This window comes from Zalophus californianus, chromosome 17 (assembly GCF_009762305.2).
Source record: "Zalophus californianus isolate mZalCal1 chromosome 17, mZalCal1.pri.v2, whole genome shotgun sequence".
NCBI lineage: Eukaryota > Metazoa > Chordata > Mammalia > Carnivora > Otariidae > Zalophus > Zalophus californianus.
This window is the reverse complement of record NC_045611.1, coordinates 3,517,685-3,543,577: the sequence shown is the minus strand read 5'-3', so window position 1 is coordinate 3,543,577 and position 25,893 is coordinate 3,517,685. Positions and strand designations below refer to the sequence as shown.

The 25,893-nt window shown below is 58.9% G+C and overlaps 1 protein-coding gene across 9 annotated transcripts in view; it reads left to right on the top strand.

The window, feature by feature from the left end:
- The window catches only part of GSE1 (Gse1 coiled-coil protein), a 400,092-nt gene that overhangs the window by 306,313 nt on the left and 67,886 nt on the right, over nucleotides 1-25,893 (top strand). The window contains exon 1 of one of the 9 annotated variants that reach the window (XM_027617170.2): nucleotides 1,777-1,832. The exons of 7 other annotated variants lie outside the window; for them this stretch is intronic. In XM_027617170.2, the coding sequence (XP_027472971.1) occupies nucleotides 1,805-1,832 (28 nt within the window). In that variant the 5' untranslated portion in view covers nucleotides 1,777-1,804. Of the gene's footprint in view, nucleotides 1-1,776; nucleotides 1,833-3,749; nucleotides 3,831-25,893 lie in introns of those variants that run through there. One more of the 9 variants, XM_027617172.2, reaches the window with a different exon arrangement.

The window sequence follows — 25,893 nt, the reverse complement described above, 5'->3', positions numbered from 1 at the left end:
TTGGCAGGCTCTGCCTGGCGGGCCGTGCCACCTCAGGGCTGGCAGATTTTCTGATGCTGGAGCACTGGTTAAGATCAAGGATGCTGGGTGGAGAGCCCTGGGTTCCATTCTGCCTCTGCTCCCAACTGGCTGTGTGGCTCTGGGCAGGTTACTTACCTTCTCTGGGCCTCAGTTGCTTTGTTTATTAAATGGCACCAGTGGGGTCGGTGTGAGCGTTCGAGGAGTTAGTTTGCGGACCCCGAGCTCTAGAACCGTTAGCTGCGGTTGCCTGCGTGGGCCTCGTGCTGCCCGTGTCTGGGCCTCTGAACTGGTGTCAGAGAAGGGGGCTCTTCCCAAGAGACCTGGCTGAGTCATTCTTGGCAGGGGCACTGGCCAGGGCAGGGAAGGCATCGCTTGTGGGCCCCCATGGGGCCGGGCGGGCCAGCGAGGAGTTCAGGGCCACGTTGCTCAGCCTCCCGAGATGGCTGTCAGCCAGCCGGGGCGTGCTCAGCGCCCTGGTCCCAAGATGGCAAGTTCTGAATAAGTAAAGAAGAAACAGAATCCCCCCGATCAGATCATCCCCGCTCTTTTCCCACTGCCCCCCCATCAGAAAAGCTGAACTGGGTGCACCCCAGACCCTGCATCTTATCAGATGAAGGATGTCGGTGGTGCCGGACCATCTTGAGTGGAACGTTTCATGTTAATGAATCCCTTCTCCGACCTCCCCACCGCAGAGAACTCCGGGGTCACCCCCAAGCCAATGGTGGAGCCCACGGCCAGCGCCCAGAGGCCGACAGCACCTTGTCTCATGCCCTGGGGCCTCTTTGAAGCCGCCCGACACTGGTCCCCACCCCCTTGTCACTCTTGCCCTATAATTCATTTAGGATTAGCTTTCAGACCTCCTCGCCAGTCCTAACTTCTGTTGTCTTGGTAACTGTGTCAACCGTTTGCTGGTTTCCCGTGATTATCTGACAAGAGGAAGGGGGGCCGGCAGGGAACATAAAGGAAGGGAGGAGGAGACAATGCCTGGGTCTTAATTGAGCTCACTGGAGGGGCCCAGCGGGCGGGCTGCCTGCTGGGGAGCAGTTGGAGGAACGCCTGGGGTAGGTAAGGCAGGGCGCAGCTGCGTGGGGGGGCAGTTCACACAGCCTCCCCCCACCCCACCCCCGGGAATGAGTGTCAGAACTATCGGCAGCCTTCATCTTAGATCTTCAGGGCCCGGGGACAAAGGTGTCACCCCCCCTTCCTCTTCCCCCTCCCACTCCCATCTCCCTTTTGGGAAGTTTCACTCACAGATTTCAACCCGTCTGGACTCCAGCACTACACACGGGATGCCAGGCCATGGGTGCGCAGGCCAGCCCGGCAGCTGGGGAAGCGGCGGGGGGTTGGGGGGTCTGCAGGGCGCCAGGATGCCCTGGGTTGGAGGAAGTCTTCCTGAGCCCAGGTGTGGTTCTAAAGCGACCTCGTTTTATTGTGCTCCAGGGTTGGTGTAGCTCAGGAGTTCAGAAGGGGCATGGTGGGCTACAACTGGTCTCTGCCCCGTGGCTCCTGGGGCCTCAGCAAGGAACACTGGATGCTGGAGGGGTTTCGGTGACCAGGTTCTGGAATCATCTAAAGGCCCGTCTCCCTTGTGTCTGGCGGTTGATGCTGGCTGTTGGCCAGGACCTCTGCGGTGGGGGCTGCCCCTCTGAGCACCTCCGTGCGGCCCCTGCATGTGGCTTGGGCTCCTGGAGCTCCAGAGGCTCATGTCGCGGCTCATGAGGGGGCAACTGCCTGGCCTTTTGGCGATCCAGCCCCGGGGGTCACACCGTGTCACTTACGAGGGATGGGCATCCCGGGTTCAGTTGGAGAGGGTGAGTCTCTGGCTCTTGATGGGCGAGGGCAAGGGGCTAGGGGGCGTGCGGGATAGGGGTGTGGACGCAGCCCCCTCGGGAAACCGTCTGTTACACACACTCCACCCACCTGTGGTCACTACTTCCAGGTGGGTGGTGGCCTTGCCTTTACCCGGGGAGAAGAGTTCGTTCTTCTCCAGAGTCAGCTGCTGGAGAGTCCTGAAGATGCTTCAGTGGAGCCTGGAGCAGAGGCCTTGGTGCGCTGACAGGGCCTTCCGTGGCAGAGGGCCCTCCTGCCCCCCCGTGGCAGAGGGGGCCCCCACTGCAGGTTCACCAGCCCCGCACAGAGAAGGGCTGTCTGTCTCTCAAGACGGGGGGGGGGGGGGGGGGGGGGGCGTTGGTCCTCGTCCCGGAGGAAAGCCCAGCCCCTCACCGGCATCCGTGGGACGACCGCGGTGCCTTCTGGGGAGCTGCTAATGAGCTCTGCCTGGTTTTTATGAAACATCATGGTAAATTATTAATTTGGGCCAGAAATGAAAGTGTAGAACCGGATAGGTTCATGAATATTCATCCTTGACTTTAGCACGCCGGGGTTGATCCAGTGGCTAGAGCCGCCAGCCTGACTCCTGACCCAGCTACAGAGCAGGTTCTGTGGGGAGGAGGCCCTCGGGAGACCTTGTACTCTTCTCCCTCAGTTTCTCGGCCCGTCGATGGGGCTGATAACTCCCAGCTCATGGGCACGGTTGCAGCTAGACCAGGGCCAGGACCGGCTCGACAGAGCGGTGCATGAGTCAGAGGGTTCCTGACACCCCCCACCCCAAGTTTCACAACGGCCAATTGGCGCTGTGTAGGCACTGATGAGGGTGACGCCCGTATGGCAGGGACCAGAAGCCCCTGTCCCTCTCTTAGGGTCTCTCGGGGCTCTGTGCTGCGGAGCCCATGAAAACGACGGTCCCTTTCGATGGGCACCCTTTGGGTCTGGAATATGAGTGTGGTTAGTGCTGCCGAGGTCACCTCCAAGCTGAAGTGGAAGGGAAGAGGCCCTCCCCCATCCGCATTTGAACCTCACGGTACGTCAGCCTCTCCGGGACGGGTCTGCCGGGGTCTGCTCGTCTGGCGGCAAGGTCTCGAGGGTCCACCCCTGCCTGTCTGTCCGGCCTGCCCTTCCCTGCCTGCTGCCCTAGAGTCGGAGAGTCTGTCTGGGCTCACCCCTGAGGATGGGCTGCTCCTTGTTCTATGCTCCCAGCTTGTCACAAGCAGGGGTGGCCTCCCACGGTATTATAAGGGAGCCTCGAGGGCTACTCGAGCTCTTGGGCTCAGGGACGCAGAAGCAAGGCAGCCAGGGTTTGAATCTGGGCTCTGCCATTTACTCCTTACAGGGCCTGGGGTAGGTGGCTCAGGTGCTCCGTGCCGCAGTTTGCACACGCAGAAGATGTGCAGGATAATCCTTCCCAAGCTTGCTCTGAGAATTGAAAGGGTCTGTACATTTAAAGTGCCTCTCGTGTCGTGGGCTCCCCGTGGTGTTTCCCTGCTGTCGGGATTGCTGGTGGTGTGACCGGTGGTGTGACCGGCACCATTGTCTCGTTTCCTGCTGGGATTGGAACTCCGGCCTCCCCAGCTCGGTTCAGGGGCGCGGAGGGCATCTGCCTGCGACTGGGGTCTTGTGCTAATGTGTGTTTTCCCTGCTTCTTGGGAACCGGCGTGGCATGCCGCTGGGGAAGGCCTTGGAGCCGCGTTAGGCTTGTGTGGGTTTTGGTGTCCCTCCCTGGGGCCCTTGCACCTGCCCCCAGCCTGGACAGGCCCATCTGTATTGTCGCCCCTGGGGACCGCCTCTGTGTGGAGCTGAGGCCACTTCCTGCTGAGCTCTGCGGCGGGGGGGTGAGCGGTGAGGGTGGGGGTTTCAATCCTCTGCCTGGCAGAAGAGGACACGGAAAAGTGAGGTTTCTGGCAGCTTCCGGGGTTAGAGCCAAGATATGAAGTGCGGCCCCGGGTTCCCAGGCTGAGCCAGTCACTCTTGCAGTGAGTTTTCAGAGCAGTGGCTCTGGGGGTGGGGGTGGGGGGGCGTGTGAGTGCAGGCTGAGCAGCCAGATGGGATTAAACGTCGCCTGTCTGAACCCCAGGCTCACAGGCCGGGTCTGGGGGCCTCTTCCAGGGCGGGGGAGCTGTGAGCAGCCTTGGCCCATGGTCAGTGTGAGCCTCCGCGGCCCTGGCGTCAGGGGAGATGCTTGGAGCCCAGAGCGTGTGGGAGGCTGCCAAGTATGTGGTTGTAAGAGAGAACATGGTGGGGGGGGCCGGGGGGGGCGGGGAGGAAAGACCTCGCCCTTGCCCTGCCTCTGTCAGTGCTTCTGGGGGGGGGGGCCCTCGGGGTCCGCAGGTGGGCTGCAGGCTGGTGGGCTGCAGGCTGGCGGGCGCGGCGAGGACTGAACCGGCTGCGTGACAAAGCCGTGGCCCTCGATTGCGGCCTGCAGAGAGGTTCATGAAAAGCGTGCGAGGTTTTATTTGGCTTATTGAAACCAGTAACTCCACCTGCCTGCTTTTCATCCTGGGTTTGATGCCTTTGACTCAGGGCTCTGTCACCTCCCAGGTGCTCTGCTCGGAGAGAGGCAGTCAGCGGGTCAGACCGGTGGGGCGAGCTGAGTGGAAGGAGTAATAAAGCAAATAGCCCGCAACCAACTTTGTTCTCCTTGCCCTGGTTTGGAAAGAGCTGTTGGCTTCTTGCAGCTGCAGCTGCTGGGGCAGTTCCCAAGCACCTGCTGGGTGCCAGGCCTGAAAGGGGCGGAGGGCAGGATCGAAAGTGAGTCACAGGTCATGCCTGCAAGGCCCTCCAGGCCACCTGAGGAGGGGAGGGACTTGGCTGTGAGCAGGCTGCAAGCTTCTGGGCTTGGAGGGATGCGGACAGCTCTAGGGGCTCAGAGGACAGAAAGTTCCCATTTGGCTGGAGTGATCTGGGAGGGCTTCCTGCAGGAGGCGGTGTTGGAAGCAGATTTTGAAGACTCAGCCGGTGTTGCAGGGGGAAACAGCCCCCACAGTCATCTGTATCCTCCCCAGGCCCAGGTGGCACCCATGTGGCTGGCCCCTGGGCCATACTTTGACCTAGCCACATGTGACCTTTGAAACATAAATTAATTAATTAAAATGAAACAAAACTTCAGTTCTTCTGTCACACTAGCCCCATTTCAAGTGCTCGATAGCTGCGTGGGGCTGGTGGCCGCCCTGTGGGATGGAGCAGGAAGAGAACATCTCCGTCATCACAGGAAGTTCCCGTGGATGGCACTGGGCTCATTGACCTGGGGGATGCCTGCAGGGGGCCAGGAGGCCCCTGGGAGCCCAAAGCAGGGCCTTTGCTGTGTTTGGGGGTGTCGGGAACTCCGGGGGCAGGGAGGTGACCTACCTGTGACATTAAACACTGGAAGGACAGAAGCCTGGGGACAGTTCCAAGCTAACCAGAGCCCACATGAGAGAGGCGGGGGCCAGGGCCATGACAGAGGTCAGGCTGGCCGTGTCACATGTGGGTGACAAGGGCCGTGGAGGTAGGAGTGAGGGACATGACATGGGGAAGTGAGTTGGAGGGGGGTGGGGACAGAAACCACCAAGTGACCGTTTGATGATGAAAGGAGTAGTTCCATCGTCAGGTGGCGCTAGATCTGTGGGCCAGGTCGAGCCTGGAGCCCAAGCCTAGTGATTTCGGGGGTTGGGGTGTACATGTGTCTATACGTGTGTGTGTGCGTGCACACGGTCGTGGGGGGGTGTCTCTAGAAGGTCTCCAGGCTGGTTCTCTCTCGTTCGCATGCGTGTTCAGTTCATCTCCACTCCGTCCTGGGCACGTCCACAAGGGCAGGGCGCCGTGCCTTTCCTTTGCAGAGCAGGTGAAATGTCATGCTAGGAGCACAGATCTGGAAGCAGACTGTTCTGTCCTCCTTCAGTGTGTTCTTGGGGACCCTCCCAACCCCGCAGGAAGCCCCTGCAGCTGCGGGATCTCAGTGACCTCGTCCAGGTGCTAGAGAGGGTCCGGGTGAAGGGACACCTTGAGTTATCCAGGGGGCTACCCGCAGGGGTGCGGGGCCTCCATCTGCTCTATCAGGGCATCCCACGTGAGTGGGTCATGAGCAAAGGCCTGGGTGTTGGGTGAACTTGGACTGGTGGGGTTCTGGGGCACGGTGGGACCTGCTTACAGGGGTACCTGAAACCGTGGGCGAGGAGTTTGAGGGGCCTCCCCTGGATTGATCCATCCAACTGTCACATTCCCTGTCAGGCAGGTACTGTTAACCACCAGCCCCGTTCGCAGAGGAGGAAGGAACTCAAGGCACAGAGAGGTTAAGTGACTTGCCCAAAGTCACACAGCTAGGAAATGGTGGAGCCAAGGTTTGAACCTCAACATTCCATTTCCAGAAGCAGTAATGACTCCCGTTTTCCAGCCTCTGTTTAAAGTGTGCAATTCCGTGGATTTTACCAAAGTTGGGCAGCCACTACCACCATTTGGGCCCAGAACATTTTTCACCCTGCAGAAACCCCTGTCCCCATTAGCAGTCACCCGCACTTCACCCCATCCTCCACGCCCCAGGCAGCGGCTCGTCGGGTGTCTGTCTCCGGGGATCTGCCCGTCCGGACACTTTGCACAAGTGGAGTCCCATGCCACGTGGTCTTTTGTGACCGGCTTCTTCCACGAGCTCCGTGTCAGTAAGGTTCATCGGCAGTGTCGCGTGCACCACGGCTTCGTTCCTTTTCACGACCACGTCGTACCCCGTTGTGTAGGCAGAGCACATCTGGTGTGTCCGCTCATCTGTGGCTGGATGTCTGGGCCACTGCCATTTCTCGGCTGTTTGAATAACGCTGCTGTGAACGTTCCTAGACACGGTTTTGTGCGAACCCGCGCTTTCATGTGTCCTGAGGAGTGGAGTTGCTGGGTCCTGTGGTAACTTTCCGCCGGAGCTCTTAAGGAGCTGCAGACTTGTCCCCGAGCCTCTGTTTTCCCAGCTGTAGAATGGGGACAGTGTCCTGGGACCTGCTGTTTTTCTGGATCAGCGACATGCGTTACTTGGCGACTCTCAGGAGCTGAATGGTGGCTTTTGTTGCTGTCACTCGCCACGCCAGAGCCACGCCAGAGCCACGCCAGAGCCACCCCAGTGCTGAGTGCAGAGCAGGGGGCCCTCAGTGCTTGGAACGGACCTGTGGCGCGGGAGCGGCTGTCAAGTGTTTCTCGGAAACTTACTGGGAAATTGAGAGAAATGTCTCCAAAGCCCAGTTCCATAGAAAAAGGGATGAAATGCTGGGACATGTGGGTGACCTCTGCCACCGTCCTCTGGGGATTTTCTGGAGAATTTGAGCAGGCACTGCTTACTTCCTTGGCTGGGGCCCGTGCTGGGCTTCTGGAGGACGGATTTGGGAGAGGCCCGGTCCCCCTGCGTGGGGGGAGGGGCACCTAGGCCTCCCGTCTGGTTCTGACAGGCAGCCCCTGGAGCCTGAGTTTTTCTTGGAGAGCGTCCAACTGGTGCAGAGCTGGCTTGGCCCTGATGCTCTTGTGGGACAGAAAGGAAGCTATTGAGGGCCAGCCGTGGGAGTTGTAAACTGGATAAATGGCCCTCCAGGATGCTTTTCCTTAGGTCTGCAGTGAGAATCTGGCCTGGGAAAATCCCAGCGTTCATTAGGCAGCTGCCGCCCAGAGAGGGAGCCTGACTTGCCTGGGGTCACACAGCGAGTTCAAGCTGAGCTGGGAAGGCTCCTCCTGACACCTGGTCCGTGCCTTTCAGCAGCTCCGAAATCCTCTTGTTGCCCTCTGACATGGCCTTTTCTATCCCATTAAAACCCGAGGCTTAGCCCCCAAGGGTCAGCAGGAGCCGGACTCCACGAAGCTGCCCCTTCCTCTGACAAGGCCCCGGGGTCAGGAGGCCGCCTCCACCCTGCCTCTAAAGGGCTCCCCAGCCACCAGGCCAAGAGCCTGCTGGGGAGCAGTTTTGGGAATGTGGCAGATGTTCTTTCCAGAAAGCACAGAGCTAGGCTGCCCTCCTTCCAGCTCTGCTGAGATTTGGGTGGGTTTCTCTTGTGCTTTCTAGAGACTAGGCCTCCTCACCCACCTGCAGCCTGGCCCTGCCACCTTGGAGACGGCGGCGGGGGCGGGGGGCTTTGCAGAAGCCCTGTGGGGTTACTGGGGTCTGCTGTCCCCGGAGGCGGGGGGGATATAGCCCCTGGCGCCCCGCTTTAGATTTATCAAGCTTGCTTCTGCGCCCTCCTTGCCCGGCCAGCAGCTTGCTGAAAAGGTTAATCCCCTTGCTCTATGGCCGCTCCTTCCTGCCCCCCTCCCCCTCCTCCCATTTTTTTTTTTTTTTTTAATGCTCCAGTTAATTAAATGTGGCTACCTATTGTCAGAAGACAGAGTTGGATATTTATTACACCTTGGCGCTCCCAAATGTCAAAGGCACACACAGTTTGAAGAAACCCTGGCAGGAAGGGGAAGCCCCAGCATATGTCTTGCAGGGTCCAGGGTGGGTGGGCTGGCCACTGCCACTCGGGTGACCTGCACGCACTTCTTCCAGATTTGGCCACCGATAAGTGCTTTCCCCCACCACGAGTCTGACAATGTGTGTTTACCAGGTTGGCTCTGGCAGGATCACCAGGAGATCTATTATCTGGCATAAACATCCTGGTTCCGGAGATTATTTCATTGGAAGGAATTAAAGATGCCTTAAAATACATACAGATCCTCCTTACATTTTCTTTTGGGGTGGTCGGTCCGCCCATGTAGCTGCAGCCCCGCCCCCCCGCCCCCGGAACACAGGACCCGGAGAGGGTGGGGTGACCTGCTTCCCCCCCCTTCCCCGTCTCCCCACTTCCGATCTCCCACTTGGGCTGTGGCACACAGTTTCCACTTTTTTTCGCTTGGGCGCAACGTGGCTAATTGTGATTTTTCTTTTTTTCATGTGTGGGGGGGGAGGGGGCGAAATATGGATGTGTTCATTTTATAGATCCCCCCCCCAATAATAATGCTTTAAAGATGTCTGACATCTGTAACTAACAGCTGGTATCCTGTTATGGAAGAATGTCCTTTTATTTCAGAGCAGGTTGAACTGTCATTAATAGTATAATTAGGTGATTATCACTATATAGCAGAACACTGCTTAATTGCAGAGATCGCTTTTCTAGGATTCCAGTCTTTTTATGGTTATATTTGTTTTAGCTGCTTGAATTTTCATGATATTTTGGCATTTGGTGCGCTGTCTCATTTTTGTGTGTGTGTGTTTTTTCTTCCTGTTTTTTAATGTGTCTGACAGCTGTCTTCGGGAGCATTTGGTCCCGAGCTATCTTCTGGTATTAAAGCAGCGCCGGGGAGCATTACCTGGAAGAGGTTTCTTACCCCGGGGGCCCTGTTTAACCCGCTCCGCGCCGGGCCTGAGTCCTTGCACTGAGCAGGCCTGGGAAATCCCAGGCGCCTTCTGATTTATCTGATCCTGCTGCGGATAATAGTGTGAAATTAGGCATTTAACCCTAGAGCCAAGGTTGTCTGTTAAGAGGCGCCTTTTACAATGCAATTTTATTTTTATGGCACGTCCTTAATCCACAATATTACCAAATGCTTCGGAGTTGCGTGGATTCCAGAGAGAAAGGTACACAAAGAGGGACGTGGTCTCAGATGTAACTGGACGTTGAAAATAGATGGGTTTTTGCAGAGTCCGAGAGGAAAGAGTTTATCTTTCCAAACAGGACTTGGAACGAGTGCAGAGGCGGGGCTACCCTTGGAAAAGCCTGCAGGAGCCAGGCGCTGCCCCTTCCCTCCGTGAGCCCCGCCCCCCTCCCCTGGCTTGGGGGCGGGGTCCAGAGCTGACCCCTGAGCGCAGCCTGCGGGACACTCTTCCGCCCACACTCCCAGAGCTGAGTTCCCTGTCTTCCTAGAAACTTAGCCCTCCCGAGGGCAGGGGTGTGTTCCGGGTATGGTGACAGTTTTGATGCCTGATGTAGAGTTTTTAAGCCTGTTTCCTTCCTACGAGGTGTGCTGTACCCTGACCCTGAGGCTGCAGTTCGGGTTCCAGGCTCCCCCTGGCCCTGCACGGGGTGACCTTGGGGACCTCATGCCTCTGCCTTGCCTCTGCAGACCCTGTGGGACCTGCAGCAGGCCCCTAGGTTGTCATGGCGCCACCATGGGGGGTGGGGTGGGGGGCTCCCTGACGGCAGGCCTTGCCTGCGGGCTTTCTGTCCCCCCTCCGCATGGCCTCCTGGAGGTGGGATGACCTGCCCCTGACACCTTCCCACAGCTGAGCTAGGCTGAGCTACGTGTAGATGCAGCCACGTGGTGGGTGACCTCCTGGAAGTGGGGAGCAGGGACGCAGGCCCACCCAGTATGAGTGCTCAGGGCCCTGGGGAAGCCTTGCTGAGAGGTGGGCTGTGCCTTCAATGCACTTTTGTTTTCATCTGCTGTCCCAGGGCCCGCCAGCCCCGCTGAGGGTGGTGGAGGGAGTGATTCACTGAGGGTGGTGGAGGGAGTGATTCGGAGCCAGCCAGAGTGGGCAAGAGGGCTCTGCCTGGTAAGGGCCACGCTGTCCTGCAGCAGGGCCCTCCGAGCAGCTGCCCTGCACCCTAGCCCAGCTGTGCCTGTGCTAGCCCTCCGAGTCCGCTCACCCTCCCACTGCTCGGAGGGGGGCGCTGAGCCTGGAAAGGCAGTCACCCATTCAGGGTGTGACAGTGGCACGGAGGTCTGGGGTGGCTGGGCAGGTCAGATCAGCAGCTCCAAAGAGTTCCGGTGGCAGGCATGACCTGTCCCTTGTGCCTGAGGATTCTTTCCACCTTTCCAAGACTTTCTGGGACAAGTCAGGTGCCTCCTCGGCAGAACAGATAGAGGCCCAGAATCAAGGTTGTCCCTAGCCCGTCCCACAGCCCCCCGGGGACCAGGACTTTGTGATTCTTAGCTGGGCCTTCCAAGCTGGTCAGACGCCTGGTGCGCTGGCTCCTAAGGACAGGAAGGTGGGTTTGCCCTCCTCTGCTTGGTTCCCTTCTGCAGAGCAGGTGCCGGGACCCAGGAGAGACTGGCCTTGGCAGCCACAACGGAGGATGGACGGCAGACCAGCCGCTGGTGCTGTGTGGCCCTAGGCAAGTCCCTTCCCTCTCTGAGCCTCTTGGCTGCCAGCCACCTGGTGCTGCCAGGCTGCTGGCCTTTGTTCTGCGGAGGGCCCTGGGGTTCTTCAGATAAGGGCCGGCTCCTCCCACACCCTCCTGCTTGCCCCCCGGGCCGTGGTGTTCCGCCAGAGCCTCTCCGGGGACTGCTGGAGCAGCCCCAGATGCTGTGTTGTGGCGCCTGGAACGGTGATACTGGACAGCTGCCCCCGCACAGCCGGCCCCGGGTTTTACGGCCGAAGGATAAATAACCCCTCGTCAGTTTTTCCACCTTAGTGCTCCTAATAACATCGATAGCATCACTGCTGGGGCCCAGTGTAGACCAGCGGGGTAGGGGCCTCACTCAGTGCTGGCGCGGTGGCCTGGGGTGGGGGTGGCCACAGGTCCCAGTTGACAAGAGCGCAGGTCACTCGGCCTTCGGTCCCTCTGTGCCCCTGGCCAGGGCTGATACCCATTTTACAGGTGGGGCAGCTGAGGCTTGGAGCACTTTCTCCCACTGCCCAGCTTTTGTGCCTGGCCCTTTGCTTATATTCTCTCTTGTTCTTTCGCAGCAAGAATGTGGTAGACGTTACTGGTTTTATGCTGCCGAGGAGAACAGAAGCCTAGAGGGCAACTGGAACCTGGGCCTGCCCATCCCCACGCAGCGGGCTGAGCGGCCCCTTCAGGTGGCTCGCCTGCTCAAACCACCCCCCCCCCCGCCGAGAATAAAAGCCGGTGATCTTAGCAGCACCGTTTCGCTGTCCCGGTGCCCCCTTACCACGCGTGGTCCCACCCCAGGGCCTTTGCACACTCCGCTGCTTGCTACCCTGCCTGTGCTCTTCGCGCACCTGACATGCATTTCCTGTGTAGTTTACTGTTTATTTCCCCAGCTGGACTGTCGGCTCTGCCAGAACAGGGGGAGAGAGAGAGAGCTGGTTTGTCTTGTTCGCAGTTGTATCTTGTGCTAACAGAATGCCAGGCATGCAGGAGAAGCTCACGAATGCCTGTTTGTTGGAAGCTACGCCTCACTGCAGGTCACAGCCAGTCTGTGGCTCAGGATCTGTGGTTCTCTGTGCTTAGGCTGCCTCGGCAGAGGGGACCCCAGTGATGCCAGCTCTTGAGCTTGGGGGGAACCCGAGTGGGCTTCAGGGCTGGGGGTGGTGGGACCGAGAGGGCCCTCCCCTGGGCAGGGCTTCTGCCTTGGGGTGCACGGGGTTGGGGGGGGCTTCTGCACAATCAAACCCACCCACTTCTTTTGAAATTCTGGCTGGGGCCAGCTGGGGGCGGGGGGGGGGGGGTCAGTCACATACAGCAGTGCTTTGTATCCTTGGAATCCTTCTGAGGCCAACTTGTTGGGGAGGGTGCTTTGTATTGTAAATTTCCACGGAGTAATTATGTCGTAATGTATGATAATCCAGCCTGGCCCCGTTGCTGGGCAGCCCGTGTCAGCTGGGAGCCTGGGCCTGCTGTGGGCAGGGTGGCCGGGGTCAAAGTGACATGTCCTGAAGATACGGGGACATCAGGGTTCAGCTGGGTCCTGCTGCGTCACTCCTGAGGGACTTGGGCTGGGGCTTGGGGGATTTTCCTCAACCTCAGTGCAGGGGGGGGGGCACTAAGGGTTTGTTTCTGGTGTGGTCCCTCACCTGTCCCTTGCCTGGGTGCAGTGGCCCCCAGGAAGCCCCATCTCAACGCCTTTCCCAAGGTTCCTGTGGCAGATCCCTCTGTGGTCTGGGCTAGGAAAAGAGTCATAACCTATCAAGTCTTAGGTCAGAACCAGCCCTAAAAGATTGTCCATGCTCCGCTTGAATTCATGGATGCAGAGCTTCTTCCATTCAGCCACCATTTTTTGTGTTGGGCACTGGGGTTCCAGGACTGAACTAAGCAGACAGAAATTCATGAACTCCTGGGCCAGACATAGAAGTTGGGGTGGTAGACAATGGACAATGTAAGTTAGGTATGTGTCAGGCTGTTATAGAGGAAAGGGGTTGATGGTGCGGAGGCAAGGGCAGGGTGGAGTTTTCAGCTGCACAGGCCAGGGTGAGCCTCTTTGAGTAATAGCCTTGATGGGAGGGAGGGAGCCAGCCTGGGAGATTTCTAGGGGAAGAGACACCAAACGAAGGGAATGGTGTGTCCAAAGGCCCAGTGGCAGGGACCTTCGCTAAGTTCCGGGTCCCCCAGCTTGAAATGTCTGTTCTGTAGATGTTCATAGAGCTCTTGCAAACCGTGGGGAAAGCAAACAAGATCAAGAGGTGGCTCTGGGTTGGACGGGAATTCTAGCCCCGTCTGTGGTGATAGGGAAAAAGGGATGGGGCTCAGAGAGAGGATGAGTGGCAGAGATGTGTGTGTGGAAGGGCCCTTCCTGGAGAAGCCACAGGCCTTGGGTAGCAGGCGGTGAGCCTCAAAAGCTGAGCAGATGCTGAACCCCAGGACAGGAGGGCAGGGCTGGTGTCTCTGCAACCCTGTTGAGCTTGGGTGCTCTCTGCCATTCTGCCTCGGTGGGGACACAGAGGAGCCTGTCGAACCTCATCTGGCCCCCTCCGCCCTCAGCCAAGGGGACACATTCAGCTCCGCTCGACCCATGCCCCAGTCGACCCCCAGAGGGTCAGGTGTCTTGGTGGAGTACACAGCCTGGCAGTGGTAGCTGACACACATCAGGGGGTCCCTGTTACAGATGGAATGTTTGTGCCGTCTCCCTCAAATCCCTAAGTGGAAGCCCTAGCCCCCCCGTGTGGCTGGATTCTGACGAAGGACCTCTAAGAAAGTAATTAACGTTAAATGAGGCCATAGGCTGGCGCCCTGTTCTGTTAGGATTAGGGTTCTTGTAAGAACAGAGCAGAGAGCTTGCTGTCTCCATCATGTGAGGACATAGGGAGCAGGTGGCCGTGTGCACCCCACGAAGAAAGTCCTCACCCGACACTAACCCTGGCAGCGCCTTGATCTTGGATCCCAGCTTCCAGACCTGTAAATGAGGAAATAATAACCTGTTGTTGAAGCCACTCAGTCTCTGATATTTTGCTGTGTGGCCCAAGCAGAGACCATGACAGTCACAGAGGCTCTGCTCTAGCCCAGGCACGGTCTCCTTGGCAGCTTGCCTGACTTGCCTTCATGTGGGACCGGGCCCTGGGCGTGACCTGGTGAACGTTTTTTGTTTTTTTTTTTTAAAGATTTTATTTATTTATTTGACAGAGAGAGAGAGAGCGACCACAAGTAGGCAGAGTGGCAGGCAGAGGGAGAGGGAGAAGCAGGCTCTCCGCTGAGCAGGGAGCCCAATGCGCTGAGGACCCCAGGACCATGACCTGAGTCGAAGGCAGCCGCTTAACCAACTGAGCCACCCAGGCGCCCCTTGGTGAACGGTTTTAATAAGGATTTAATGAAGCATCTAGGAAAGGTGCTCCCTGTGGGGGGGGGGGTGTTGGCAGGGAAGAAGAAGCCACCTTCCCTGCCCTCTCCGTGCTGGGAATGAGGCAGGTGGCAGTAGGGAAGGCAGACTTCAAGGTCAGGCCACGGGTGGCAGGTTGTAGGGGTCGAGAATGCTCAGCGTGTCCCGGGACAAGGCCTGACAAGGTCAGGGCCACGCGGAGCTTCTGTCCTCAGAGACGCCTTGCCACAATAAACCCTGGGGGCATGCTCCTGGGGTTAGGATTTGGGGGAGTTGATGGGCCCTTGCCCTGTTTCTGTGCCACTGTTGAGGGGTAGGACCCCCAAGGCAGGCCCCCAGGGAACCTGGTCTTCCGGGGTCGTTGCTCCCTGACTCCACAGAGGTGTATGCGTGTGTAGGGGACAGGGACAGGCTTGGCCAGTAACTTGGCCGACCAATGGGGACTGAGCCTTGCTTCACCTCCTGGCTCTGATCGCAGGGACTAAATGGGAGTCCCTGTGGCACCCCTGACAGCTGCCTGGAACTTTCCGTGCTCGACTCGGTGCATTGGGCTGACCTCTGGCCTCCGTTCAGCATGCCCCATTGTTGGGGGTTCCCAGCCCTCCCCCCCCAGCAAGTCTGATCCAGGGGACCTGGGCTGGAGCCCAGGGGTCTGCACTTCTCAAAGCCCCCTCACCCCACCGTGGGGAAAGCAAACAAGATCAAGAGGTGGCTCTGGGTTGGACGGGAATTCTAGCCCTGTCATCAGATCCAGGAAGATTCAGGAAGTGGGTACCCCCAGAGCGGGTGTGGGGGCTCCGAACCTCCAGATCAGGGCAGGCTTCGTGGAGAAGACTCAGCGCCTGGCCTGCCATGAGCGGTTCGTTGGCGCAGACGCAGGGGGAGCGGGGGGCACACGCACACAGAGCCGCTTCTGCGCAAACCCTGGTGTCATCTCACTTAAAACTCTAAACCTGGCAGATGTAAAAGGATGCACTTAGCACCCCAAACAGGGCTCTACAAACATTGCCCCTCCTCCCCTGGAGGTGTCAGCACCCCCGGATTAATGTGTCCCGGCAAGAAGGGAGCGTGCCAAGATTCCGCGTGACCTCAGATCCTCAGCGCGTCCGGGATGGAAGTCGGCTGCAGTCGTTGGCCGGGGTTCAGGGGGCTCGGGAAGCCCCCATGCGCTGGCGATGCCAAGCGCAGGAAAGGAGATGGGGCCTTTCTGGGAGCAGGCCAGAGCTCGGTCACTTGGGAGAGGACAGAACTTCCTTGGCCCCAAATCAACAAGAAGGCCCCCTTGGCAAGGGGAGGGGTCCTTCCTGGCTTGCTCCTGCCCCTGGGGGGCCCTCTAGAGCACAGTCCCCCCACCTCCAACCCTCCACCGGGTACCCTGCTCAGGGGTGCCCCAAGCCAGGGCCTCCCTGTGTTGATAAATTGAGCTTCTTTTCTCCACGGTCCAGGCCGTCGGGGGTGGGGACGGGCCGTCCTGCAAACACCGCCCCCCTTAATGCCTTTTTACCCCCAGCGCCGTCTGCGGAGCCTGCGGTTGGTCGGCAGCCTTGTCATTTAGCTGTTCCGAGCCAGCGATCGGGAGGCAGCACAAACTGGCATTTGCTGAGCGTAAAAATTCAATTAATTCCAGAAGACAGATTAAATATAAGTGAGTTTTAATAATTTGCTGTAAAGTCAGAGGATTACTGGGGACATGAGGAGGGAAGCCACACATGCACGCGTGAGCAGGTTGGCACGGCCGCGGGGATGCCAGCCGGGACGCTTCCTGGCGCCCCTCATTCCTCCCGGCGGGGCGTGCACCCTGCCGCCCAGTGGCCGCCTGCTGCAGGGGGGTGTCCTGGGGGTCTCCGGTTGGAATTCTAGAAGCCGACGGCGAGCGAGGCCGGCCCAGCCTTCCTTCCACCCTCCCCACACGCCCCTCCTCGGTGGAGACAGGCGGCAGGATCCCGAGGGACCATGTGTGCCCCGCGCTCTACAGTTCTGCCGGCGGCCTCTTTGCCCCCCCAAGTCTCTCCTTTCTCTTCCTGCCTCTGGGGTCCCCCAGAGTCGACAGCTTCCAGTCCTGGGCCCAGAGCTGGTTTTGTTGTCCTAACTTTTGAGGAGGTAAAGTGAGATGGAGAAAAGGCCTGTGGACCCCTCCGATGCCAAGGCTCTTGGTTGCCCGAGGTCCCGCCCTCCCTGACACACACACACACACACACACACACACACACGCTTGCACACCCGCCCACGTGCGGGTGCACGCGCAGACGTGTGCGCACCCACGGCCCTACCCCAGAGAGCCCACAAGTTCGTCACCTTCCTGAGTTCCCTCTGATCCTGACGCATCTGGGAGACAGCCTGCCCTCCATGCCTGTCTTTTGTCTTCGGCCACTGCCAAAACACACACACACAAAAAAACAAAAAGGGAGGCCTCGCCCCCTCCCCATCCTCCTCCTTGCTGTGCCACCAAAAATGAGGCCTGACCCAGAAAAGGCACTTGGTGGAGGGGGCTGTCTGGAGCCTGCCTCCCCGGCCGCCCCTGCCCCAGGGGAGGGAGCCAGAGAAAGGAGGCAGGCAGCTTTTATGTAAAGACAGTGATGGTCCAGTGAGTACAAAATGCTGTTTCAAAGCCAGCGTTCATCGCTACCACTTCCCACTGTGATCTCCATAGACTTCTTTGTCTACTTCAATTGGCCCTAATTATGGAACTGGAGGCTGCCTGATCAGTTTCATTCTTGTCATGAAATCCTGAGGGCACGCATGGGGACGGGGACACAGGCTCACCAGCTGCACAGCCCCGAACACTGGCCTTGGGTCTTTGTGTGCGTGCCTGCGTGCGCGCGCCCCCGTGTGTGTGTGTGTGTGTGTGTGTGTGTGTGTGTGTGTGTGTGTGTGTGTGTGTGTGTGTGTGTGTGTGTGTGCGCGCGCGCGCCTGAGCCCATGCTTGGAGACCTGCGTTCGCCCCCTCTGCTCGTTCCCCAAGATGCCAGGGCCGGAGTGGGGGGGCTCTCTCTTTTTGGGCAGGAGGGAGTTCCCAGCGGACCTCCCAGCTGAGAACTGGCTAGCCGGGATGTGCATATGGTAAGCAGGCTGGGATGCTGGCTGCCACCAAGATGAACACCTGCAAACATGAAAGCCACAGCCAAGCGTGGCTTACCCTGCCTTCCCTCCACGCTCCTTCTAATGCCCTAATTATGCCGTGTTTGTTTCAGTAATTTACACTCTCCGGGTACTGATCCATCAATAATGAATGTATTACCTGTCTCCGGCTAAGGTTTGGGGGATCCGGGATGCTGCCCTGAAACCGTCTGCAGAGCAGCAGGTCGGGCAGGCAGAGGCTCCCCCCGCCCACCCCCCACCCCCCCCGCTGCACTGCCCCTGCCCGCAGACTTCCTCTCCGCCCCCCCAACTCAGATGGCAGCGTGTTTGGCAAAAGCCATCTGAGGCTGGTACTTGGTACCGCTTTTCCGTTCCCCCTCCGTTTTATGCCTTTTTAATATTTAAAGCCATCATTGAGCTGAGCGATAAAATTCTTTCAAATCAAATTTTATCCTCCAATCTCGGGCTCTGCTTCCCTCTGGCTGGGAAAAGTTGGTGGGGGCAGCGCTGGCTGAGCAGGAGCTACGGGGGCCGGTTCCGTTTGAGCAGAGCGCACGTGCCAAGGCGGAGGCTGCCCGAGGCCACCCCCACCCCCACTGCCCATCCAGCATCCCTCCCAAACCCCTGTAGAATAAGCAGTGGGGGTCCCCCCGGTCTGGACTGTGACCAGTGACAGGCCCACCCAGGATGGACCCGGGGAGCTCTTCCAGGGCCAGATCCTGTGGCGTGGGGCTGGATGCCCCCCTCCTCCCTTTTGCTGATGGGAAAGGAGAGCTGCCAGGGCGTTTTTTAAAAGGTGGGGGAAAAAAGCCACCAAAAGGCATGATGAACTGTGAGCAGTTTGCAAGGAGAGGGGAGATAGGGGGCAGCCATAGGCCTCCACCTGCTGTTGTCTCGGGAGCTGGCCAGGAGGATGGGGCGAGAAAATGTGCTTGGCCTCCAAGCACCAGCCTCTGCAGCTCTGCCTGCCAAGCCAGCATGGCTCTGGCCTCCTGGAGCCCAGAGATCTCTACCTGCCGGTCCCCACGGGCTGCAGAGACCAGGGCCTGTCTGGGATGCTGCATGCTCTGGCCTGCGGCTCTGCCTGGGCTTGCTTTCTCCTCTCGCCCTTTTTGGTGACCGTCCTGCATGGCCTCAGGGACGCCAATGACAGCAGCCTTCTCCAGTGTTGCTAGCAGTGTCTCTGACCTCTTGCTTTGGCACATTATTGTTTGGGGACGTCTTTCTGACCAGCGTACCTCCATTTGGACTGGGATGTGAGGAGAGTTTCCCGCTATGTCCCAGCCCGAGTCTGGAACCCTCCCCTGTGATTGCAGCCCAGCACCGGGACATGAGACCCCGTCCTGGTCTTGGGCAAGTCAGCTTCCTTCTCTGTGCCTCAGTTAACTCCTTTGTAAGGCCGGTGGTGATGACACTAGCAAGGGTCCTTCCTAAGTCATCTCAGGCGAGGCACTGAGTCGGGTCCCCTCACCCCCCAGTCTCTACCTCTTCTGGCCCGAGGGTGTGACATGGTACCTCAGTGAGGAGCGTGGACTTAGAGCTGGCCTGCCTGCGTTCACTTCCTGGCTCTGCTACTCACCAGCCGTGTGACCTTGGACAAAGTACTTAGCCTCTCTGTGCCTCAGTTCCCTCACTTGTGAAATGGGGGCAGTAGAAAAATCTACCTCATGGTGAGAGTGGGACTTTGCAAGGATTAAATGTTAAGTACCCAGAACAGCAGATAGCCATTATTATAGTGATAAACTCTCCATCCATTACCTAGGAGGTAAGACAGTAATGATCGTTGTCCAAGGCTTACCAAGGTAGTGACTTGTTTCGTATCAGATGTCCAGGAAAGGGCTGATGAGCTCTGAGTGTCCCGGGGCTGCTGTGGCCGAGTGCCCCCAGCCGCGTGGCTGAAACAGCACAGGCATATCCTCACCTGGCTCTGGAGGCCTGGGGTCTGAAATCAAGGTGGCTCTCAGCAGCACTGGTCCTTCAGAGGCCAGAGGCAGGATCTGTCCAGGCCCCCCGCCCCCAGCCCGTAGATGGCCACCCTTTCCCTGTCTCTTCACATCGTCTGCCCCATGTGTGTCTGTCTTGGGATCCAAATTTGAAAATGACACCAGCCATATTGGATTAGGGTCCCACCCTGCCTCAGTGTGACCTCATCTGAACTAATTAAATTACATCTGCAATGACCCTATTTCCACATGAGGTCACATTCTGAGGTCCTGGGATTAAGGCTTCAACCTGTGACTTTGGAGGGACACAGTTTGGCCCATATCTCAGCATGGCCTCGGACCCAGGGGTCCTTCCTGCGCTAATGCGTGGACGTGCCCTCCCCTGGGGGGTTCCAGCCAAGAACAGTGCCCTGAATGCTGGGAGGGGAGAGACCTCGCCTCTCCTGCTCCCCCCCCCCCCCTTTCTCAGAGCCCACCTCCATGCTGTCTCTCCACCAGCCAGCCTGGAGTGCGTACTCTGGCAGGGCCCCCCCCCCCCCATGATGGAGCCTTCCCTCTGGGAGCCTGGCCACACCGACGGGCCCACTGCTGGGCTGCGTGGCCAGGAGCCACAATGGCGCCTTGAAGGTGTCCCAGCCCACATCACGCCTCCTGCCCCCGGAGGGGTGGGGGCGAGCGCGGTGCAGAACTCAATACTGGCTGACTTTTTAAATTTTAAATAATACCAGCAAGTAACAAGGGAGAAATACGTGTCCACAGTTGCCAGGGGTCTTGATGTAGCTGGTGTTTATTGAGCTACCTCAGTTCAGAGTGTGGGCTGGTTGCTATCTTTCTTTCTCACCGGGAGAGATGTCGCCCCCCTGCCCCAGAGGCATGGAATGTGGGTGGGGGCTGCCTCCATCCCTGACAGCGTGGAGAAGCAGAAACAGGGTGGCCTTTGGCTCCTGGGCTGGGCTTGCAGTCTGCTGGTCACCGCCTGGACACTCTGGAGGGAGGATTGAAGCCCCCCCCACCACGGGCAGGCGTCTGGAGGGCCCGGCTGCGTAAAATGAAAAAAATAAATAAGAGCGGGAGGGAGAAATAAAGGGGGAAAACGGCGATGTGGAGCCCCAATTGCTAGCAGATGGTGCTGGTATTAGGAAAATGAAAATACATGCAGTAAATTTGCTATTTGCCAGTGTTAATTTCTTATCCCAAGGTAAAACCTCCCCCCTGGCCCTAGCCATGCCATCTGCATGTTCATAAAATACATTACAGCAGAACTGATCGAGCGGCAGTGTGCATGTGGGGCTCCGGGTGGTCGGGCTCCAAGGGGGGAGGGCGGGGGACGCGGACACACCTGCTGGGGTCCTGGGGACGCGCCCTGTGCTTCCTGCTTTCAGCCCGGGTCCCTCGAGGTGTGCCCGTGGGCCCAGTGGGGGCTTCGCTGAGTAGAGACCCGGGTTGAGGGGTGTGGGGGAGGCTTTTAGGACCCCGGGAAGTTCTCCCACATGAGAACCCACTCCTGCTCCAGTTCCCCAGGGCGTCGGTGCTAGCAGGACTGGTGGTCCCCGTCTCCCCGCCCCCACGGCCTCCAGCCTCAGAGCTTCCCATGTCTGGGCAAGTAAAGCCTTCAGGCTTTGCAGGATAGGTAGCCCCTGGACCCCTGCTTCAGCCTCTAGCGCTGCTGGGCTGCTACCCCTATAACCTGCCCACTGTGCTCCTCCTGGCTCTCTCCGGTTCTTCCCGGTTGCCAGGAGCTTCACTGGTGAGCCGACCCCCGGCTTCTTGCGTCCCACTCAGTCCACCCCTCGGGAGAGCAGGACGTACCCACCGCAGCCGCCGGGGAGAGAGGAGCCTTGTCCACCTGTTGAGGGTGGGCCTTTGAGCCCCTCAGGCCCCATCCTGGAGCGGACACTGTCCGTGCTCAGGGATGATCGGTGCTCCCCTCCCCCAGGGTCCTGGTGCTCCTCCCTCCTTCCCACAGCGTGCCCTGAGGGGCCGGGGGCCCAGCCCGGGCCGCTCTGTCTGCTAATTACCAGTGTGGGAACTGCTTTATGGTCTCTGGGGCCCTGAGAGAGCCCCCCACATCTGGTCAATTAATGCTGAATCTGTAATTCGGATGACATACAACCCCAGCCAGCTCTCCAAATGAGGCGATTAAAAGGCTCTTCTCTTCCTTCCCTGAAGAACAAGCAAAACCAGGACCTTCTTTATTTCACGGGATTGATGGGCCCTGCCCGTGCCCTTTGCTAGGACAAGTATTATCAGGAATACCTCTGTATTTCCCGACTTTGCAGGCTGCATAAATCTCCTATCAACTCAGGCAGGCGGCAGAGTGCTTTCCTGGAGGAAGGCTGGCCTCCCTCGGGCGGGGCTGCAGGCTCCTTTTGGGGGGGGTGGTGGTAGGCACCTGCGGCCCTTCTGCCCCCAGCCTGGGTCTGCGCCTGGCTGTCCTGACTTCAGCCCCTCACCCTGCCCCCACCTGCCCTTCCCCTGCCCCCACCCTCCTAGCCAGAGCAAGAAGAGCACTTGGCCCCAATTTCATCTCTGGGGTGGGTCTTTGCTTGGGAGGGGGCTACCAGCACCTGCCCCGAGGCATGACACCCAGGGATGCCGTCCGTGCCTGCAGGGTGGCTGGAGGTCTGGTGGGTCCGTTGCGCAGCGGCAGGTGTGGATGGGTGCACGCCCGTGCCCCCTGAGCTGCAGACCCACCAATCTCCCAGGCTGAATTGGGTGTGAGTGGATGGGGCCTGGGCCAGAACCTGGTTGGAGTTTCCCCTGGTATCTCTGGAAAGGGGTGGATCCCTGCTATTTTTTACCAGTTAATTTCTCAAAGGAATAACATTTATGAAGCAGTACGCGTGAGTGTGTGAACGAGGGTGTGTGAGTGTGTGAGCAACGGTGTGAGCGAGCCCGTGTGCACACGTGTGAGGCCGGGAACGGGGGTGTGAGTGTGAGACAGCAGCGTGTTGGGGGCGTGGGGAGCAGAGCATGTACCGAGGAGTCTGGCAGTTCCCTGGTGGAAGGAAGCCGGGCTTCAGGGTCAGGTTCCTGCTCTGTGGCCCTCGGCGGCTTGCTTTTGCTCTTGGAACCTGTTTACCAGCTTGCCGAATGTCCCCAAGTTTCAGCGGGGGAGCCAGGGGGGTAGTGCTGTGCGTACTGAGCGGCCCAGCAGTTGGGGGGACTAAGGATGGTGTTCTTGGGGGACAGGACAGCCTCTAGAACTGGACTGGGGATGGTGTGCGGTTGGGTGCCTGTAGGACGGACACCTCGCCCTCGTGTTCGAGGCCAGAGCCAGAGGCCACCTGAGACCCAGGTGGAAGGAGGGCCCCAGCCACCTGCCCTTCCTGCCCATCTCCAGGGAGGCCAGCTGTGGGTCTCTCCTTCTGTTCTCCCCAGCGTGTGAAGATGCATTAGGGCTGCAGACCCCCCTGACATCGCTGGCATGAGTGGGGTTCTCCTGACAGTCTGGGTGGAGCAGACCCTCAAGAGAGCACCTGACCCCAAGGCGTGGGGTCTGCTCCAGGCCACGCCTAATTTATCCCAGGGCTCCTGAAGAAGGGCATTTGATTGTTAAGGCAGAGTCTGCTGTGAACTTGCTCCCCCCCACCCCCCCACATTGGCACTGAGGCCCCTGACTCTGGAAGGGAGGAAGTGAGGACAGCCAATTTAGACAGTGAGACAGGAGGTTTGGGAGCCCAGGGGGCCCTCCCTCTGCTCCCCCTTTTCCTGGGGGCTCTGTGTTGGTGGGGAATGAGCTGCTTCCTGGAGAGAGCCATCCCTCTCCTTCCGTGGCCTGGCTTGGGGTGCTGGGGAGGCTCCTGGAGAGAGTCACCAGGTGCTGGCAGCAGTGGGGGGCCTCCCCAGCTGGTGGGAGCTTTGTGCCCCGGACCTCGCCCCGGACCTCAGCAGCCTCCGGCCAGTGGCGCTGGCAGTCTCCCGCGGTCAGCAGGCCCTGCAGTCAGCACTCAGGCCTCACTAGGACCCCATCTGCTCCTTTTCCACATCAACACTGTGTTCTGGGGAGAGGGTTCTCATTCATTCATCCTTTGCATAAATGAACAGCCAGGCTGCTCTCTCTAGGTGCTGGGGATTCGTCCATGAACAAAACAGACAAAAATCCTGCCCTCCCATAGCTTACCTTTTAGAGCAGTGCTGTCCGGTGGAATGTTTGATGACGGTGGACTGTTCTAGAGATTTGATGCCCAAATTGGTAGCCACCTGCGACGTGTGGCTGTGGAGGACTTGAAATGTGACTACCTTGACTGAGGAACAAAGCTTTCCTCTTAGTTACTTTGAATTTATTTCAATTTGGCACCTGTGGCCCATGGCCACCCCGCCCCTGGACAGCGCATATCAAGTGCAAAGACAACTCACAGCGGGAGCAGGTTTCTACCTGGTTTTCCTTTCCAGACCCCCTTACCGTGTCCCAGGACCTTCAGGAGTGTCGGGGCGGGGGGTGGGGGGGTTTGCCCTAAACGCAGCAGATGCACTGCACCAGGACGCAGCTTCTTGCGGACAGGGACCGTCTCTTAGGTTGGTTTTTATGTTTCACTTCCAGCCCTGAGCTTGGCATTTCAGGGGCTGCTAATATTTGTGCGATAAATGCAGACAGAAACAAATGCATAACAATCCTGGTGCTGCCATCAGCTAGCTGTGTGATCGTGGGCAAGTTCCTTAACCTCTCTGTGCTGCTGTCAACAACACTAACCATAAGCTACTTCACAGGGTTGTTATGAGGCTTATGGGGGGGAGGGAGATGCCCAAGCATTTGGAGCGGGGTGTGGCAGGGGCGCTCTGTAAGTGCTTTTAGACGCTGCTTTTATTAGTACTAGAGGAAACCAGCCCCGAGCGGTGGTCCCCAGGCATTTCCAGCGGCTGCTCATTTCTCTCCAGGTCTCTCCTTCCTGTGCTCAGCCATCTTGAGGAGACCTGAGTCGCATTTGGGTTATCAGTGTCCCTTCCACTTTTAGAGCTGCGAGGAACGGAGGACTCCCCTCTGGCCCCTTTATTTGGAAGCTGAGCCCGGAGACCACAGTGACTTGGCTGGGATCGCACGGCTGCTTGGCCAGTCCCCGAGCTGGGAGGAAGAGAGGGAATGCCCTGCCCTCCAGGAGGGGAGCTGCCCTGGCCACATCTGGCCCTGCAGCCTCTCAGCAAGGCCACTCGGGCAAGTACTTTAACCTCATTAAGCCTCAGTTTCCTAATCTGTAAAATGGAGCCACTGGTGCCGCACCTCCGAGGTGGTGGTGAAGGGCCGTGGATGGAGGCGCCCAGGTCCGCTCCTGTCCCCGCACCCCTCCAGATTACCCAGCCGCCCTCACAGCGCCTGGTGCGTGGCTGCCCGTGGCCTTGGTACTCGGAGTCAGCATGTCCGGTCCAGCCTGGCCTGCAAGTCACCCTGGGGGTGCCTCCGCACGGGGCCCAGCCACGCCTGGCGGGTCAGCTGCCCTGACTCTGCTCTCCCAGGGCCTGATGTCATCGTGGGGCAGCCTGGGGGCCTGAGCAGGGAGGCGCAGTTCCCACAGCCAGATCCTCCCTCCCTCCCCTGCTGCCCCAGCCCCTTCCCCTCCATTCTCTCTCTCCCTCCTGCAACCCCCCCAGCCCAGCCCCTTAGCCTCCCCTCCCCCCAGACCCCCTGTTCCCCCCCCACCCCCCCAGGGGCTGCCCTGTGTCAGCTCCTGCCTGTGTGAATGTCTAATCTCCAATTTTATTCGCTGGGCTCCAGCCATTTGCATAATCCACATAGTCACCCTGGTTTTAATTGCCCACAACTCTGCAGAAAGATCATGTGGTTAAGTGGTAAATCATAATTAGATAAATAATTGGTTTGGCCACAGCAAGCTGCTTTTGTTACACCTGCCATCTGCTGGACCCGTTTTTTCTTCTGGCCAGAACAATGCGGTTCTGATGACAGAAGCATGCTGCTTCTCTCTTATGGGGGGCGGGGGGCTGGGGAGGGCGGGCGGTGGAGGGGGGTTGAGTGGAGGGGCTCGGAAGCAGAGCCTGGAAAATTGCCCGGTTGCTGGGGTCCGCGCCTGGCCTGCGTCTCTCTCGTTCGCCATTCATTACCCAGCTTCGTTAATGCATCAGAGTGGCAAATTTGACTTCTTTGCAGAAAAGGGAGGGAGGAGAGAGGCCTGGGGGAGGAAGAGACCGGTGGGGGCTGCCCAAGGCCTGACAGCCAGGGCAGGAGGCCCGCTGTGGAGGGCCCGAGCCTGATCCTGGGGCGCCGGCGGGGGCAGGTGGGCAGAGGTTAGAACCCTCAGATCTTTGCCCACTGCGGTCAGCTCCTCCATCTGCTCTTCGCTGGAGGCAGTTTTTTATTTTCCGTGCTGCAGGCCCCATCTGTGAGCCCAGGAGTCTCCAGGGGAATTGGGGATCCTGGGCTGGCCAGGTCGCCTGGCCAGGGCCTCCTTCTGCAAGGCCCTCCTGCCTCCCACACGTCTCTTCCCCGACCCTTGGTCCCCAGACCACGGGGAGCTGCTTCAGACAGTCCTTTGTTCACTCCTTCATCCTCGCGAGCATTCATTCAGCAGACACGGGATGAGCGTTTCCCTACGTTCTGAGTCTGGGTTCTAGGTGTACCCACGGGGTCACCCTGGCTGTGGGACTTGAGCAC